This window comes from Conger conger, chromosome 6 (genome assembly GCF_963514075.1).
Source record: "Conger conger chromosome 6, fConCon1.1, whole genome shotgun sequence".
NCBI lineage: Eukaryota > Metazoa > Chordata > Actinopteri > Anguilliformes > Congridae > Conger > Conger conger.
Genome location: NC_083765.1, coordinates 34563674 through 34579398, shown reverse-complemented (window position 1 = coordinate 34579398; position 15725 = coordinate 34563674). Strand labels below are relative to the sequence as shown.

Sequence of the window (15725 nt, the reverse complement as noted above, 5' to 3'; positions counted from 1 at the left end):
GATGCAAATCTGGTATACGATGTCCTGTATTCAATGTATTCCTCTAAAGAATCTTTATCACTTATGATTATAGTAAGATATACTTTATTATAATCAATCAAAAGAATAGAGTTATACAGATTACAGTGTAAATATCATCTTTCAGTTTGCTGATCACATGCAAGTTACATATACCCCTTTAGCTCTTTCTAATTTACCTTTCCACCATGATGTTTAAAAGTCAAGGTACACCCCTCAAATACCCATCCTCCTCTTTGGCCTTTACCTTATCTTATGGCTCCCCCTTCATGGAGATAAAAGCTACTGAACTTCCATTAATACAATGGGTACGAACACCCCTAAAGTCTACTACTTATTTATATCGTATATAGTATCTTACTAAAAAATAAAAGACATAAAAATGAAAGGAAACTTATAACGTTGAGCTTCTATGTACTACTTTTCCTCCTTTTACAAGTAATATAGATTATAATTACCACCCATGCCCTAAATATAGCCATCTCGTTTTCTGCGGGATTTGATCCTTCCTCCTTGCTGTTGATGAGCTCTTTGAACAGCTGCATTGGTTTGGGAATCTGGGGCAGGATCAGGACCCAGACTTTTGAAAGACGTGACTTTGCACTTCGTACTTCTCCTGCCTGTTGTATGGGATGTGCACTGGTATGTCTTCGAACACGTCGGGGGTTTTTGCAGTGCAGCCGCAGCATATGCCTCTCCTCACTGACACTGAGGTTAGGGGGGGAGGCTTCAGGTTCTTGAGTGGGTCCAGCAGGAAGGTGTTCTGTAGCGTGGAGGAACCCTGCGTCCCGTCTGTTGGCCTCCAGGTGCAGTTCACGGCTCCAAGCATGTCGTAAAAGCCCTTTAACTCTTTCACCAGCTTTTCTGTATGATGAGGGATGCGCATGAACACCTCTTCAGTCCCGCTGCCACAACTCTTGGGCTGAGTCCGCACCGCGTACGTCACTCCTCTCTCCATATCCATATCCTGGAGTGGCGCGCAGAGGGAGCGCGCCACTCCAGCTTGACTACAGCTGTCCTGCGTTGCTCTCTCTTCAACAGCTCGTAGATCTCTTCTGAAGCAAAATTCTAAGATGGCATCCTAAGGTCTAAAAGCTTATTCTTTATATATCTTTTTTGCATACAAAAGTGTACCTTTTTGATAAGAAATGTCCCCAATATTTCAAGCGGGAAGACATTTATCTCTTATGTAACTTGTTTTTTAATGACTATATTCATCATTTCCGTTTTTCCCACTGTCATTTTCTCATACCTCAAAAGAAATTTCCCCAATACTTTATCTCATGTGCCCCACCGGTTGGGAATTTCCACCATCTCAATATACGAGTGGAAAAACACTAGCTCTTATGTAATTTTTTAATGAACCTATTCATCACTGGTATTTGTCTCCCTGTCATAATCTCTCCTTGGACTCTCTCCAAACTTTGACTTCATACAAGCCAGAAGTTAGTGCCCTCCACCATCTCAACACACTCTTCAGGTGCCCCTCTCCGCGGCGCCTTAAGGGATCTACAAAGGACATCCAGCCAATAGCTGAGTGTAAATCATCCTCCAACTCTTCTATAGTCAGTCCTTTGAATCTACCCGATAAATTATTTGTGCTATAATCAGGAAGGCCCTTGAAGCCTCTTAATCTTCTTTCGGTATTGACATCCCTTCCGTTTTCCTTTTTTTTTTTTCTTTAGCCAGGCATTGTGCCCCTCCCCTGTAGGGTTGGGGTATTCTCAGTAAGAACTTTAACCTTGCTCCTTAAAACCCTAAATCTAAGTCCCCCGACTTCAGACTCCTCTACTGACAAGTATGGCTGCTCATTATCTCTGAACCACATATTTTTCTTCTTACAGGCGTTCTTACTACCACCTCAATGGCGTGTGCGAGGGGTTAACAATGCATTCCTTCCTAACCCATCCCCCGTCAATCTCTCATCAGGGGGGCCTAGGGCCGGGTCCTCCACACTTGTTTCATATTCACGGAGAACAGCAATGCCGTTATTTTTAAACTTTTTAAATGTCGCAATGACATTCATCAGATTTGAGGTTAGTAATGTCCGAGAAACAAATTTACATCTCATTCTGTCACAGTGCTTCACTTCACAAAAAACTATTTGCGAGTAATGAGTGAATAAAATGTTCAACTTTATTTTATTATCAGATAATGTACAAGGTATTCACACAAATTCCGACGTCAAGATCTGCCATTCAGTGGGAATATCACCAGGGGATCCCTTTCCCCTCCCAGTCCAGCAGAGTTCCGCTGTGCTCGCTTGTGAGAGATGAAATCACTCGCAGCATTCCACTAACGCTCTCCACAACCGTCAAGTGTGCCTGTTCCACACAAGAACAGCGTAAACCCTGGTTATTTTGACCTTTCATGTGCCACAATGGACTGCCAATGTTAGAAATGTCTAACACATGTCTCTTTGTTTGGAATATGTAAGAAAATCAAAACCAATTAAAAAATATAAACACAAAGATAAAAATGATACTTTGGACATATCTGGTGCATGATAGCTAGCATTTCCTCACTCTTGCCTATTGAGAGCTGTTAAGATATTTCTGCATCCATTATTACATTATTGGCATTTTGGCAGACACTCTTATCCAGAGCGACGTACAGTTGATTAGACGAAGCAGGAGACAATCCTGCTTAGTCAATGCAGGGTTAAGGGCCTTGCTCAAGGGCCCAACGGCTGTGCGGATCTTATTGTGGCTACACCAGGATTAGAACCACCGACCTTGCGTGTCCCAGTCATTTACCTTAACCATCCCAGGTGCTTATCAAACAACAAGGCACACAGTTCAGTGGGTGATATTAAAACGCATTTGCTTTCCGCATTTGCAAATGCCTATTTTAGTTGGGCTCCTACTAAAGGTACTGTAGGTGCATGTGTGTGTGTGTGTGTGTGTGCACGTGTCCATGCGTGAATGTCTTTTTGAAGCTGTGTTTAGCTGTGTGTCCATGTGCAATGTGTGTGTAAATGTGTTTGAGGCTGGGTGTGTAATTGAGTGCGTAGCTGTGTGTGTGGCATGTGTCTGTATGTGAGATTGTGTTAGTGTGTGTGTGTGTGTGTGTGTGTGTGTGTGTGTCCTAAATCGTCTGCTTATCTCACCTGTGGGCCACCCATGTCTGTTTTAACCAAGCCAGGGTGGAGAGCTGTGACCAAGATCCCATCCTTTTTTAATTCCTCTGCCATGCACCGTGTGAGCATGTTTAGAGCAGCCTGAAGGAGAACCACCAGAAATGATGATGATTATCAGTATTCTTATGATTGTGATTATGATTATTATGATTATTGTTGTTATTATTCCAGTGGTCAGTCCTCTGTTAGCCACCAGAGGGAGACTTAGCCTCTCTTTTATTCCTGGTACGCTCTAATCATTAGTGTCACCTATGTCTTGTCAGTGTTGGCCTTGGCTTTGCGGCAGTGTACGTTGCATTTTTCACGGTCCCGGTTCCCCTTATACCTGGTTTTGGATTCCAATTCAGATTTTTTAAATTTAGTTTTTCTTTTATCATTATTTTTTTATTTCAGATTTTTTCATTTTTCTCTCAATTTAGTAGCCAATTGTACCCCCCTCTATTCCAATTAGAGTTAGTGTTAGATACACCATCTACACTCCACCCCCTGGGAAGGCGACATGCATTCTTCAAGACATGTTCGTGATTCCAAGGCATCCAAGGTGCTTATTGTGCGGCGATCAGCTAACCCTGCCAAGACCCTTCCTCTGGAGCAGCGTGCCAACTATGCGGCTCCACGTGAGCCGGCCAAACTTGACTTTTGGCAGGACCAGGAAATCAAACCCCGGTCCGCGGTTATGTGATTTTCTGCACTTGGATCCACTCCTGTTTCCTAGGTCTCCCCATGGCCCCGGGATAATTACCACTGACTCAGTACTGCTGCAGCTGGGTTCAAATCTCAACCGAGGAGGGGTTCCTAACATTATGATTATTATTAGCAGAATTACTGTTAATCGTGCATTTCACAAAGCAGCCAATGTTGATATCCCAATGAGTTATTGAACTCATTGTAAATTCAGCTACAAAATGTAAAAAGGGCATAAGGATCAACATCTGTATACCTGGTAACAGGACTGGTCCAAAGTCTGAGAACCAAGTTGAAGTTTAACAGTTCTGCTTTTACTAGTCAGCAGAAAATTGTAAAACAGAACTGTTAAACTTCAACTTGGTAACAGGACTGGTCCAACGTCTGAGAACCAAGTTAAAGTTTAACAGTTCTGCTTTTACTAGTCAGCAGAAAATTGTAAAACAGAACTGGCGTTGGTGCAATGTTAATGTGTCACAAATGTAATTCTGCAGGTTGAGCAATATTATATCGGTAAATTCTGCTTTCTGAAGTGGGGATGCTGGTATTAAATGGTTGGCATTTATATAGTGGCTTTATCCTAAGCACTGTACAATTGATGCTTTTTTCATTCACCCATTTATACACATACACCAACGATGATTGGCTGCCATACAAGGTACCAACCAGCTTGTCATGAGGTTCGGGGTCTTGCTCAGGGGACACTTCGACACATCCAGAGTGGGATCAAACCGGCAACCCTCCGACTGCCAGACGACTGCTCTTGCCTCCTGAGCTAATGTCGCCCCTATCACTTGGATGGTGCCCAGGTAAGCAGAGGTCTGTGGTATACCTTGCTGGTGCGGTAGGCGTATGCGGGAGACTTGCTGAATCTCTCATGGCACTTCTCTATGGAGGACATTATGCTGGAGACATTAATGATGACAGGCATCTGAGATCCAGGCAAGGCAGAAGCTCTCTGCATGTATGGCAGAAACTCCTGCAGAAAGTGATGCAGCACACAAGAGACCTTGAGTGATGTGATTAGATACAGTTTCTGTTATATTGCTTCCAATATTGGAAACACACAAGATGTTTTAGGACAGTGTCACAGAGGGCTCTGATTGGTGGAGTGCTGGATGAAAATGGAAGTCCCGGTCTAATACCTTTCGGTATGCTGCCAAAATGATTGGCACCATTGATAACGTTTTCATTTACATAATTGGCATTTCGCAGACGCTCTTATCCACAGTGATATACAGTTGATTCGACTAAGCAGGAGACAATACTCTCCTGGAGCAATGCAGGGTTAAGGGCCCAACGGCTGTGCGGATCTTACTGTGCCAAAAAAATCTATGAAGCACAGGTAATGAGCTATACTGTATGCTCAGTATTGATTTCAGATTTCAGTACTGTGTACAAGTTTTTTTATTGGTTTATTTCAAAAGGCTAGACAGAAGATAACATTGCTGCCAATGCAATAACAGCATCCAATGTTGTGTACATGTGTGCAGTATATAGGAAAAACTCACCAGTCCTTCGGCTATTTCGCAAGGCTAATCACAAGGCAATTTGCTTCACAGACATTTTTTTTTTACTAATCATACATTTGGACAGCTGGATATTTACCTAAACAAATCCAGTACCTTTCTCAGGGGAGAAATGCCCCCCAACCCTCCCCAAACCCCCACCCCACCTGAAAGCTCCACCAAAGATACTGTAGTGCCTGGCACCGGGAGACTCACTTTGGCAACGAGCATGGGTCCCACCACGTTGGTGGCGTACACATCTACCATTTCCTTCATGCCTGTCTCCTGTAGATTTCCCGGGATGTACAGTCCAGCATTGTTGATCAGCAGGCTCAGGCTGCCATCACCAAGTTTTCTCCTCACAACCTGGGAGGCCTCTTTAATACTGACCGGGTCCGTGGTGTCTGCCAATACATGTCGCTATCAGACTCAGGTACCCTCTGGCTGGTTACACAATCCTGACACGACAGTCGTTTTGCTTTAATGCTAACTGCCATGGTGTTGCATGGACGTATGCCAGCAAAAATTGAGGAACTGGCTCATTGCCTGAATTAAATGCTTCTACCCCTGCACAGGTATCTTAAACGAAGGCAGTTGGAATTTATTATGTAAATATACGCGTATCATAACAGACTTCTTTTTTTTAAAGATATTTTTTTGGCCTTTCTTCAGCTTTATTGGACAGTATAGTATAGAGAGACAGGAAGAATGGGAGCGAGAGAGAGGGGAAGACATGCGACAAATGTCCGACGGTCGGATTCGAACCGCCGACGTCGCGGCTTGCAATAGGCAGTACTGTAATCCAGGCAGTACTGAAAGCTTTACCCAAGGGGATGACTGTGTTCAGATTTGAGTGTTTCTGTGCGAGGTCTTGCAAGGCCTTAGGGAAAAAAAAGAAGAAATTCTGAGAGTGTAGGTAACATTCACACATTCCAGTCCATTTCAATGTCATGATGTTCAGTGCAAAGTGCAAGACCACCCTGAACGATTACATGAGAACACAGGAGAACATAATGAGAACATGCCACTCAGCCTATCTATACTTGCCATTTAACTGGAAACTACATTACCTATGCAGCACTGTGTCCACAGTAAGTTTCTCTTTCTGTGGTACATATATAAACATCACCAAATTATAGGTTTAAAATGCTAAACCTGGAAACATAGATTTAAATTATATCTAAATATGGTGTGCAACAATAAATTGCACTGGATTTTTTGTTAAGATGGGGTATCATTCTGCACACTTTGCTGAAGACTATGTCTACTTCTTTAATCAATATCATACCCTGCTGCTCTTTATCAGCTCACAGCATTCTATGGTCTACTACCTTTGACCTGGGTCCTTCAGGGTCGCGGCAACCAGCAAAGATCTGAGATGGAGAGGTCGCCAATTCGGCCAGCTGCCGTACTAGCTCAAGTCCAATTCCCCGGTTGGACCCAGTGACCAGTACGCTGTATATCCCTGGGTTCATGGTTATTTTGCTACTTGCCTGTCCCCTATGAGCGAACAACCTACCACTTGGTGACGGTTTTTTCCTAGCTACCTCAGTAAATATTTACCTTGTGTAGGCGGGATCTTGTTTCCAAGATAACCCACAGGAGAAAAGTCACCTACCCTTTGACACAGGTTGATTTTCACACTTTCATTTCCTCTTGTGGTGAGTTTCCATGGACAGAAAACCAGAAAACATATTCATTATTGCATTACATTACATTATTGGCATTTGGCAGACGCTCTTATCCAGAGCGACGTACAACAAAGTGCATACCCATAACCAGGGATAAGTGCGCTGAAAGACCCTAGAGGGAAGTACAATTTCAATTGCTACCCGTACAACAAAGATAAGGACCAGGGCCTTTTTTTATTTTTTATTTTTTTTAAACGAACAAATAAACAAACAACAAAGCAAAAGTGATCAAACTTAACTGCACGTGCGGCATGGAGCGACTCACTGACGGAGAGGAGCGCAGTCTCTGTCGAGTGGCCCGATCTGAAGCCAGACTGATGGGGGTCTAGCAGGTTGTTGTTAGAAAAGAAAGAAGAAAGTTGAGTAGAAGCAGCTCGTTCTATGGTTTTAGAAAGAAAAGGAAGAAGAGATACCGGGCCGTAGTTCTGGATGATGGAGGGATCCAGGGTAGGCTCTTTTAGCAAGAGTGATGTGGGCCCTCTTGGAGGATGCTGGAAAACAGCCGGAAGACAAGGAGTTGACAAGGGAGGTGACAAATGGGAGAATGTCAGGTGTGATAGTCTGGAGAAGAGAAGAGGGGATAGGGTCAAGGGCACAGGTTGTAAGGCGGTGGGAGAGCAGGAGTTGAGAAACATCAGAGTCTGTAAGGGGGGAGAAAGTGGAAAAGGGGCCTAGAGGGGGGGAAGGGCACAGTAAGGGGGGCGGTGGTTGTAAAGGATCTGCGGATGACTGTGACCTTCTCATTGAAAAAAATTTCAGGAGAAAATGGAGAACAGTTTCCGGGGGTTAGAAGTGGAGTTCTGAATTTGTGTCTGATAGTATTTTGCTTTGGCGGCAGTGACAGCGGAAGAGAATGCCGCCAGGAGTGACTGGTAAATTGTGAGGTCTGAAGGGTCTCTGGATTTTCCCCACTTCCTCTCTGCTGCATGGAGGCTGGTCCTGGAGGTACGGAGGGTGTCAGATATCCAAGGACTGGGAGGGGATGTGCGAGGTGGCTTTGAGACAGGGGGACAGAGAGAATCAAAGGCGGAGGAGACAGATGAAAGGAGGGTGGCAGATGCAGAGTCAGTGGGGAGTTTGGAGAAGGATTCGAGGGGGGGGAGTGAGGCGGTTACAGTGGTGGCAAAGGAAGAAGGTGAGAGGGAGTGGAGGTTACGGTGGGCTGAGGAAGTGTGGGTGGGAGGAGGGGGAGGAGGATAGGGAGGAAGAGGGAGGGAGAATGAGATGAAGTGGTGATCAGATGTATGCAGAGGGGTAACCGTGAAATCGGAGCATGAGCAGTTCCTCACAAAGACAAGGTCTAGGACATTGCCCGCCTTATGGGTTGGAGGAGAGTGTTGCAGGGAGAGGCCGAAGGAGTGGATTAGCGGTAGGAAGGCAGTAGCCTGGGAGGCTTCAAGGTGGATGTTGAAGTCTCCAAGGAGAATCAGTGGGGTGCCATCCTCAGGGAAGGAGCTGAGAAGGGTGTCTAGCTCATCAAGGAAGCTTCCCAGGGGGCCTGGAGGACAACAGATAACTGCAATGAAAAGGTTAGTAGGGTAGGATACTGCAACAGAATGGAATTCAAGAGTAGATATGGACAGGTCAGAGAGGGGGAGAACAGAGAATTTCCATGAGGGGGAAATGAAAAGACCAGTACCACCGCCGCGGCCAGAAGGCCGGGGTGTGTGCGAGAAGGAGAAGGAGGGGCGGCCTGTAGCGTAGTGGTTAAGGTAAATGACTATAAGATCCGCACAGCCGTTGGGCCCTTGAGCAAGGCCCTTAACCCTGCATCGCTCCAGGAGAGAATTGTCTCCTGCTTCGTCTAATAAACTGTACGTCACTCTGGATAAGAGCGTCTGCCAAATGCCAATAATGTAATGTAAAGTATGTTAAAAAAATTAGTGCATCCATTGAGGAAGTCATTATCCTAACCCGCTTATCCTGAACAGGGTCGCAGGGGGGCTGGAGCCTATCCCAGCTTACATTGGGCGAAAGGCAGGAATACACCCTGGACAGGTCGCCAGTCCATCGCAGGGCACACACACCATTCACTCACACACTCATACCTACGGGCAATTTAGACTCTCCAATCAGCCTAACCTGCATGTCTTTGGACCGTGGGAGGAAACCGGAGTACCCGGAGGAAACCCACACAGACACGGGGAGAACATGCAAACTCCACACAGAGAGGCCCCAGCCGACGGGGATTTGAACCCAGGACCTGCATCCATTGAGTCTTTTTTGGAATATGTGATGTATAAATCATTAACCTGGGGAGCCACTTCTGTACCTGATGACATTTGAAAGGGGAAGGACATTCCATTTCCCTTGTACAAGTTTGTTGTTCCTTTCTTGCCACTCCCAATGGCGAGGAGCAAGAGCAAAGCAAAGAAAGGAAGGAGGTCAAAGATAAGCAATTGGAAAGAGCCCATTTAGCCAAATGTAGAAAACATCGAACTAAATGTATGAAACTGCCGGACATTTCTGCTGGAAGAAATGCTTTGTTAATGACAGAGGTCAGAGGAGAAGGGCCAGACTGGTCAAAGCTGATAGGAAGGTGACAGTCACGAAAATACGGAACATTACAACAATGGTATGCAGAAGTATATACGCCCAGTGAGCGAACAACAAGGCAAACAGGTGGGCTTAAATACAAAACTAATGATCAGACAATGAAAAAGAGGTGAGTGACATGGCATAATTAATTTTTAGTGAATAATGTTGAGCTTCGGCAATGTTGTATATCAATCTCTGGCTCTGCGCTGATTTGCATTGGATGGAAGTGATCAGTGGAAAAAAACCCTCAGAAATGCCCCCAGAGAAATGCTTGGAATTGTTCAGAACATGACATTTAACTGACAATTTATCATTCAATATTGAATTAACAACCTTTTTGCAAAACAAACTCAGATCAATAATGTGCATCCAAATGCATTGTGTAAATGAACATGTAAAGTAAATTTAACATACAGTAAGTAAATGAAAAAGAATGAAAAATGGTTCTTAATTCGGTCCCAGGGTTTTTTTTTTTTGGTTTTTGGACCAACCACAGTTGCAATCCCAGAATTTTAACAGCAATTTAACAGTTCATTTTTCTTAATTACTCTTTTCATGTGAAGAGGGATTATTTACCTTATTAATGCCGCATTATGTTTAAAATGATGTTGTGTTAATAGGTTATATGAAACAATTATGAAAGAACTTAAATATGTGTGTTATTGATTTTCCTCTTTATACCTCACAGTCTTTAATATGAGCAAAAACAAATATTGTTTCCTCTTTTTTTGTAATTGTGTGCAATATAGCATGGTAGGCAAAATCTGAATTTGGGACTTTTAATCTTCATGTCATGCAAAGCAATTTGTAACATAAATGTGGCTTAAGAGGCTAAATAATCCCTCTAAACACAAAATGCAAGCAATTAAGAAGAAATAACAGCTTGCTAAAATGCAGTGGTTGCAAGTGTGGTTGGAACGAAAACCAGCATACGCAGGGGTCCCCAAGACCGAACCTGAGAACCAGTGCACTGGAACACCATTTAGGATGCGGAGGAAAATTATATAAACATGCCAATATTGCCACTAAGAGGCGCTAGTTACAAGCACAAACAAGGTAAACCAATGAATATGATTTATATAAATGTATATTTTTGTGTGGCTTGTTTCATATTCACGGAGAACAGCAATGCCGTTATTTTTAAACTTTTTAAATGTCGCAATGACATTCATCAGATTTGAGGTTAGCAATGTCCGAGAAACAAATTTACATCTCATTCTGTCACAGTTGCTGCTTCTCTTCACAAAAAACTATTTGCGAGTAATGAGTGAATAAAATGTTCAACTTTATTTTATTATCAGATAACGTACAAGGTATTCACACAAATTCCGACGTCAAGATCTGCCATTCGGTGGGAATATCACCAGGGGATCCCTTTCCCCTCCCAGTCCAGCAGAGTTCCGCTGTGCTCGCTTGTGAGAGATGAAATCACTCGCAGCATTCCACTAACGCTCTCCACAACCGTCAAGTGTGCCTGTTCCACACAAGAACAGCGTAAACCCTGGTTATTTTTACCTTTCATGTGCCCCAGTGGACTGCCAAAACCAATTTAAAAAATATAAACACAAAGATAAAAATTATACTTTGGACATATCTGGTGCATGATAGCTAGCATTTCCTCACTTTTGCATATTGAGAGCTGTTAAAATATTTCTGCATCGATTATTACATTATTGGCATTTTGGCAGACACTCTTATCCAGAGCAACGTACAGTTGATTCGACGACGCAGGAAACAATCCTGCTTAGTCAATGCAGGGTTAAGGGCCTTGCTCAAGGGCCCAACGGCTGTGCAGATCTTATTGTGGCTACACCAGGATTAGAACCACCGACCTTGCGTGTCCCAGTTATTTACCTTAACCACTACGCTACAGGCCATCCCAGGTGCTTATCAAACAACAAGGCACACAGTTCAGTGGGTAATATTAAAAAGCATTTGCTTTCCACATTTGCAAATGCCTATTTTAGTTGGGCTCCTACTAAAGGTACTGTAGGTGCGTGTGTGTGTGTGTGTGTGTGTGTGCACGTGTCCATGCGTGAATGTCTTTTTGAAGCTGTGTTTAGCTGTGTGTCCATGTGCAATGTGTGTGTAAATGTGTTTGAGGCTGGGTGTGTAGTTGAGTGCGTAGCTGTGTGTGTGGCATGTGTCTGTATGTGAGATTGTGTTTGTGTGTGTGTGTGTGTGTGTGTGTGTCCTAAATCGTCTGCTTATCTCACCTGTGGGCCACCCATGTCTGTTTTAACCAAGCCAGGGTGGAGAGCTGTGACCAAGATCCCATCCTTCTTTAATTCCTCTGCCATGCACCGTGTGAGCATGTTTAGAGCAGCCTGAAGGAGAACCACCAGAAATGATGATGAGTATCAGTATTCTTATGATTGTGATTATGATTATTATGATTATTGTTGTTATTATTCCAGTGGTCATCCCTCTGTTAGCCACCAGAGGGAGACTTAGCCTCTCTTTTATTCCTGGTACGCTCTAATCATTAGTGTCACCTATGTCTTGTCAGTGTTGGCCTTGGCTTTGCGGCAGTGTACGTTGCATTTTTCACAGTCCCGGTTCACCTTATACCTGGTCTTGGATTCCAATTCAGATTTTTTAAATTTAGTTTTTCTTTTATCATTATTTTTTTATTTCAGATTTTTCCCTTTTTCTCTCAATTTAGTAGCCAATTGTACCCCCCTCTATTCCAATTAGAGTTAGTGTTAGATACACCATCCACACCCCGCCCCCTGGGAAGACGACATGCCTTCTTCAAGACATGTCCGTGATTCCAAGGCGTCCGAGGTGCTTATTGTGCGGCGATCAGCTAACCCTGCCAAGACCCTTCCTCTGGAGCAGCGTGCCAACTATGCGGCTCCACGTGAGCCGGCCAAACTTGACTTTTGGCAGGACCAGGAAATCAAACCCCAGTCCGCGGTTATGTGATTTTCTGCACTTGGATCCACTCCTGTTTCCTAGGTCTCCCCATGGCCCCGGGATAATTACCACTGACTCAGTACTGCAGCAGCTGGGTTCAAACCTCGACCGAGGAGAGGTTCCTAACATTATGATTATTATTAGCAGAATTACTGTTAATCGTGCATTTCACAAAGTAGCCAATGTTGATATCCCAATGAGTTATTGAACTCATTGTAAATTCAGCTACAAAATGTAAAAAGGGTATAAGGATCAACGTCTGTATACCTGGTAACAGGACTGGTCCAACGTCTGAGAACCAAGTTGAAGTTTAACAGTTCTGCTTTTACTAGTCAGCAGAAAATTGTAAAACAGAACTGGCGTTGGTGCAATGTTAATGTGTCACAAATGTAATTCTGCAGGTTGAGCAATATTATATTGGTAAATTCTGCTTTCTGAAGTGGGGATGCTGGTATTAAATGGTAAATGGTTGGCATTTATATAGTGGCTTTATCCTAAGCACTGTACAATTGATGCTTTTTTCATTCACCCATTTATACACATATACCACCGATGATTGGCTGCCATACAAGGTACCAACCAGCTTGTCATGAGGTTCGGGGTCTTGCTCAGGGGACACTTCGACACATCCAGAGTGGGATCAAACCGGCAACCCTCCGACTGCCAGACGACTGCTCTTGCCTCCTGAGCTAATGTCGCCCCTATCACTTGGATGGTGCCCAGGTAAGCAGAGGTCTGTGGTATACCTTGCTGGTGCGGTAGGCGTATGCGGGAGACTTGCTGAATCTCTCATGGCACTTCTCTATGGAGGACATTATGCTGGAGACATTAATGATGACAGGCATCTGAGATCCAGGCAAGGCAGAAGCTCTCTGCATGTATGGCAGAAACTCCTGCAGAAAGTGATGCAACACGCAAGAGACCTTGAGTGATGTGATTAGATACAGTTTCTGTTTTATTGCTTCTCTGGGGGCTCTGATTGGTGGAGTGCTGGATGAAAATGGAAGTCCCAGTCTAATACCTTTTAGTATGCTGCCAAAATGATTGGCACCATTGATAACGTTTTCATTTACATAATTGGCATTTCGCAGACGCTCTTATCCACAGTGATGTACAGTTGATTAAACAATCCTCTCCTGGAGCAATGCAGGGTTATGGGCCCAACAGCTGTGCGGATCTTATTGTGGCTACACCGGGATTAGAACCACCGACCTTGCGTGGTCCAGTCATTTACCTTAACCACTACACTACAGGCCACCTCTCATTTAAAAAAGCGTATAAATATGCCAAAAAAATCAATGAAGCACAGGTAATGAGCTTTACTGTCTGCTCAAATATAGAAAATTATATATTATTATTTTAATTGAGGGTGCCAATATTTATTCTATATTATTAGTACCCCAGATTTCAGTACTGTGTACAAGTTTTTTTTGGTTTATTTTAAAAGGCTAGACAGAACATAACATTGCTGCCAATGCAATAACAGCATCCAATGTTGTGTACATGTGTGCAGTATATAGGCAAAACTCAATAGTCCCTTGAATTACAGCTATTTCGCAAGGCTAATCACAAGGCTATTTGCTTCACAGACATACCCCATTTCAAAGCTGCTTTTTTTTTTACTGAGCATATTATCATACATTTGGACAGCTGGATATTTGCCTAAACAAATCCAGTACCTTTCTCAGGGGAGAAATGCCCCCCAACCCCCCCCCCCCCCCAAATCCCCACCCCACCTGAATGCTCCACCAAAGATACTGTAGTGCCTGGCACCGGGAGACTCACTTTGGCAACGAGCATGGGTCCCACCACGTTGGTGGTGTACACATCTACCATTTCCTTCATGCCTGTCTGCTGTAGATTTCCCGGGATGTTCATCCCAGCATTGTTGATCAGCAGGCTCAGGCTGCCACCACTGAGTTTTCTCCCCACAACCTGGGAGGCCTCTTTAATACTGACGGGGTCCGTGGTGTCTGCCAATACATGTCACTATCAGACTCAGGTACCCTCTGGCTGGTTACACAATGCTGACACGACAGTCGTTTTGGAATTTATTATGTAAATATACGCGTATCATAACAGACTATTTTAATGGTAAGTAACAACTACAGAAATGGAATTGTTTGGATGAAATACACTATCAACAGAAATCCAGGCAGTACTGAAAGCTTTACCCAAGGGGATGACTGTGATCAGATTTGAGTGTTTCTGTGCGAGGTCTTGCAAGGCCTTAGGGAAAAAAAGAAGAAATTCTGAGAGTGTAGGTAACATTCACACATTCCAGTCCATTTCAGTGTTCAGTGCAAAGTCCGAGAACACCCTGAACGATTACATGAGAACACAGGAGAACATAATGAGAACATGCCACTCAGCCTATCTATACTTGCCATTTAACTGGAAACTACATTACCTATGCAGCACTGTGTCCACCGTAAGTTTCTCTTTCTGTGGTACATATATAAACATCACCAAATTATAGGTTTAAAATGCTAAACCTGGAAACATAGATTTAAATTATATCTAAATATGGTGTGCAACAATAAATTGCACTGGATTTTTTGTTAAGATGGGGTATCATTCTGCACACTTTGCTGAAGAGTATGTCTACTTCTTTAATCAATATCATACCCTGCTGCTCTTTATCAATTCACAGAATTCTATGGTCTACTACCTTTGACCTGGGTCCTCCAGGATCGCGGCAACCAGCAAAGATCTGAGATGGAGAGGTCACTGATTCGGCCAGCTGCCGTACTAGCTCAAGTCCAATTCCCCGGTTGGACCCAGTGATCAGCACGCTGTTGTATATCCCTGGGTTCATGGTTATTTTGCTACTTGCCTGTCCCCTATGAGTGAACGACCTACCACTTGGTGACGGTTTATGCCTAGTTACCTCAGTAAAATATTTACCTCATGTTGGTTGTGTCCTACGATTATCCACAGGGGATATCACCTCCCCCTTGGCACAGGTTGGCATTCACACCTGTATTGTGGTGAGTTTCCATGGACAGAAAACCAGAAGACAAGTTTGGAATTCAAACTTTTTAAGCATCAATGTAGCCCCACAGCTTAACACTTCAATGGAAAAAGCAATGGCAAGAAGGTTATAATTCAGTTTTCTTGAGCAAGAAAAACTGGTGCATCCTTTGAGGAAGTCTTTTTTTCCCGTGTTGAACCTGTGGATCCACCTCTGCCATGTGTTACACATGTGAATGATTGCCATTTATATAG

General features: G+C 43.7%; 2 protein-coding genes across 2 annotated transcripts; both read right to left on the bottom strand.

The window, feature by feature from the left end:
* Window positions 1-2228: 2228 nt before the first annotated feature.
* On the bottom strand, window positions 2229-6824 carry LOC133131534 (C-signal-like). Its single transcript, XM_061246912.1, has 6 exons — window positions 6681-6824; window positions 6175-6229; window positions 5566-5753; window positions 4674-4820; window positions 3128-3238; window positions 2229-2342 (listed from the first exon to the last, which is right to left on the bottom strand). Exons 1-6 carry the CDS (start codon window positions 6822-6824, stop codon window positions 2229-2231), a joined length of 759 nt encoding a protein of 252 aa, XP_061102896.1.
* Window positions 6825-10938: 4114 nt separating this feature from the next.
* LOC133131673 (C-signal-like) lies at window positions 10939-15333 on the bottom strand. The gene is made up of 6 exons (XM_061247070.1): window positions 15169-15333; window positions 14672-14726; window positions 14283-14470; window positions 13244-13390; window positions 11795-11905; window positions 10939-11052 (listed from the first exon to the last, which is right to left on the bottom strand). The coding sequence occupies exons 1-6, from the start codon at window positions 15313-15315 to the stop codon at window positions 10939-10941; spliced, it is 762 nt and encodes a 253-aa protein (XP_061103054.1). The 5' UTR covers window positions 15316-15333.
* Between the last annotated feature and the right edge of the window lie 392 nt (window positions 15334-15725).

Excerpts from the sequence above, each read along its gene's own strand:
- LOC133131534 (XM_061246912.1), bottom strand. The coding sequence starts at position 6,824 with ATGAACCCAGGGATATACAGCGTACTGGTCACTGGGTCCAACCGGGGA. Across the intron at positions 5,754-6,174 it reads GAACACAGTCATCCCCTTGG|ACACCACGGACCCGGTCAGT; the intron begins GTAAAGCTTTCA and ends ATGTATTGGCAG. Across the intron at positions 4,821-5,565 it reads GACCCATGCTCGTTGCCAAA|GAGTTTCTGCCATACATGCA; the intron begins GTGAGTCTCCCG and ends CACTTTCTGCAG.
- LOC133131673 (XM_061247070.1), bottom strand. The coding sequence starts at position 15,315 with ATGAACCCAGGGATATACAACAGCGTGCTGATCACTGGGTCCAACCGG. Across the intron at positions 14,471-14,671 it reads GATCACAGTCATCCCCTTGG|ACACCACGGACCCCGTCAGT; the intron begins GTAAAGCTTTCA and ends ATGTATTGGCAG. Across the intron at positions 13,391-14,282 it reads GACCCATGCTCGTTGCCAAA|GAGTTTCTGCCATACATGCA; the intron begins GTGAGTCTCCCG and ends CACTTTCTGCAG.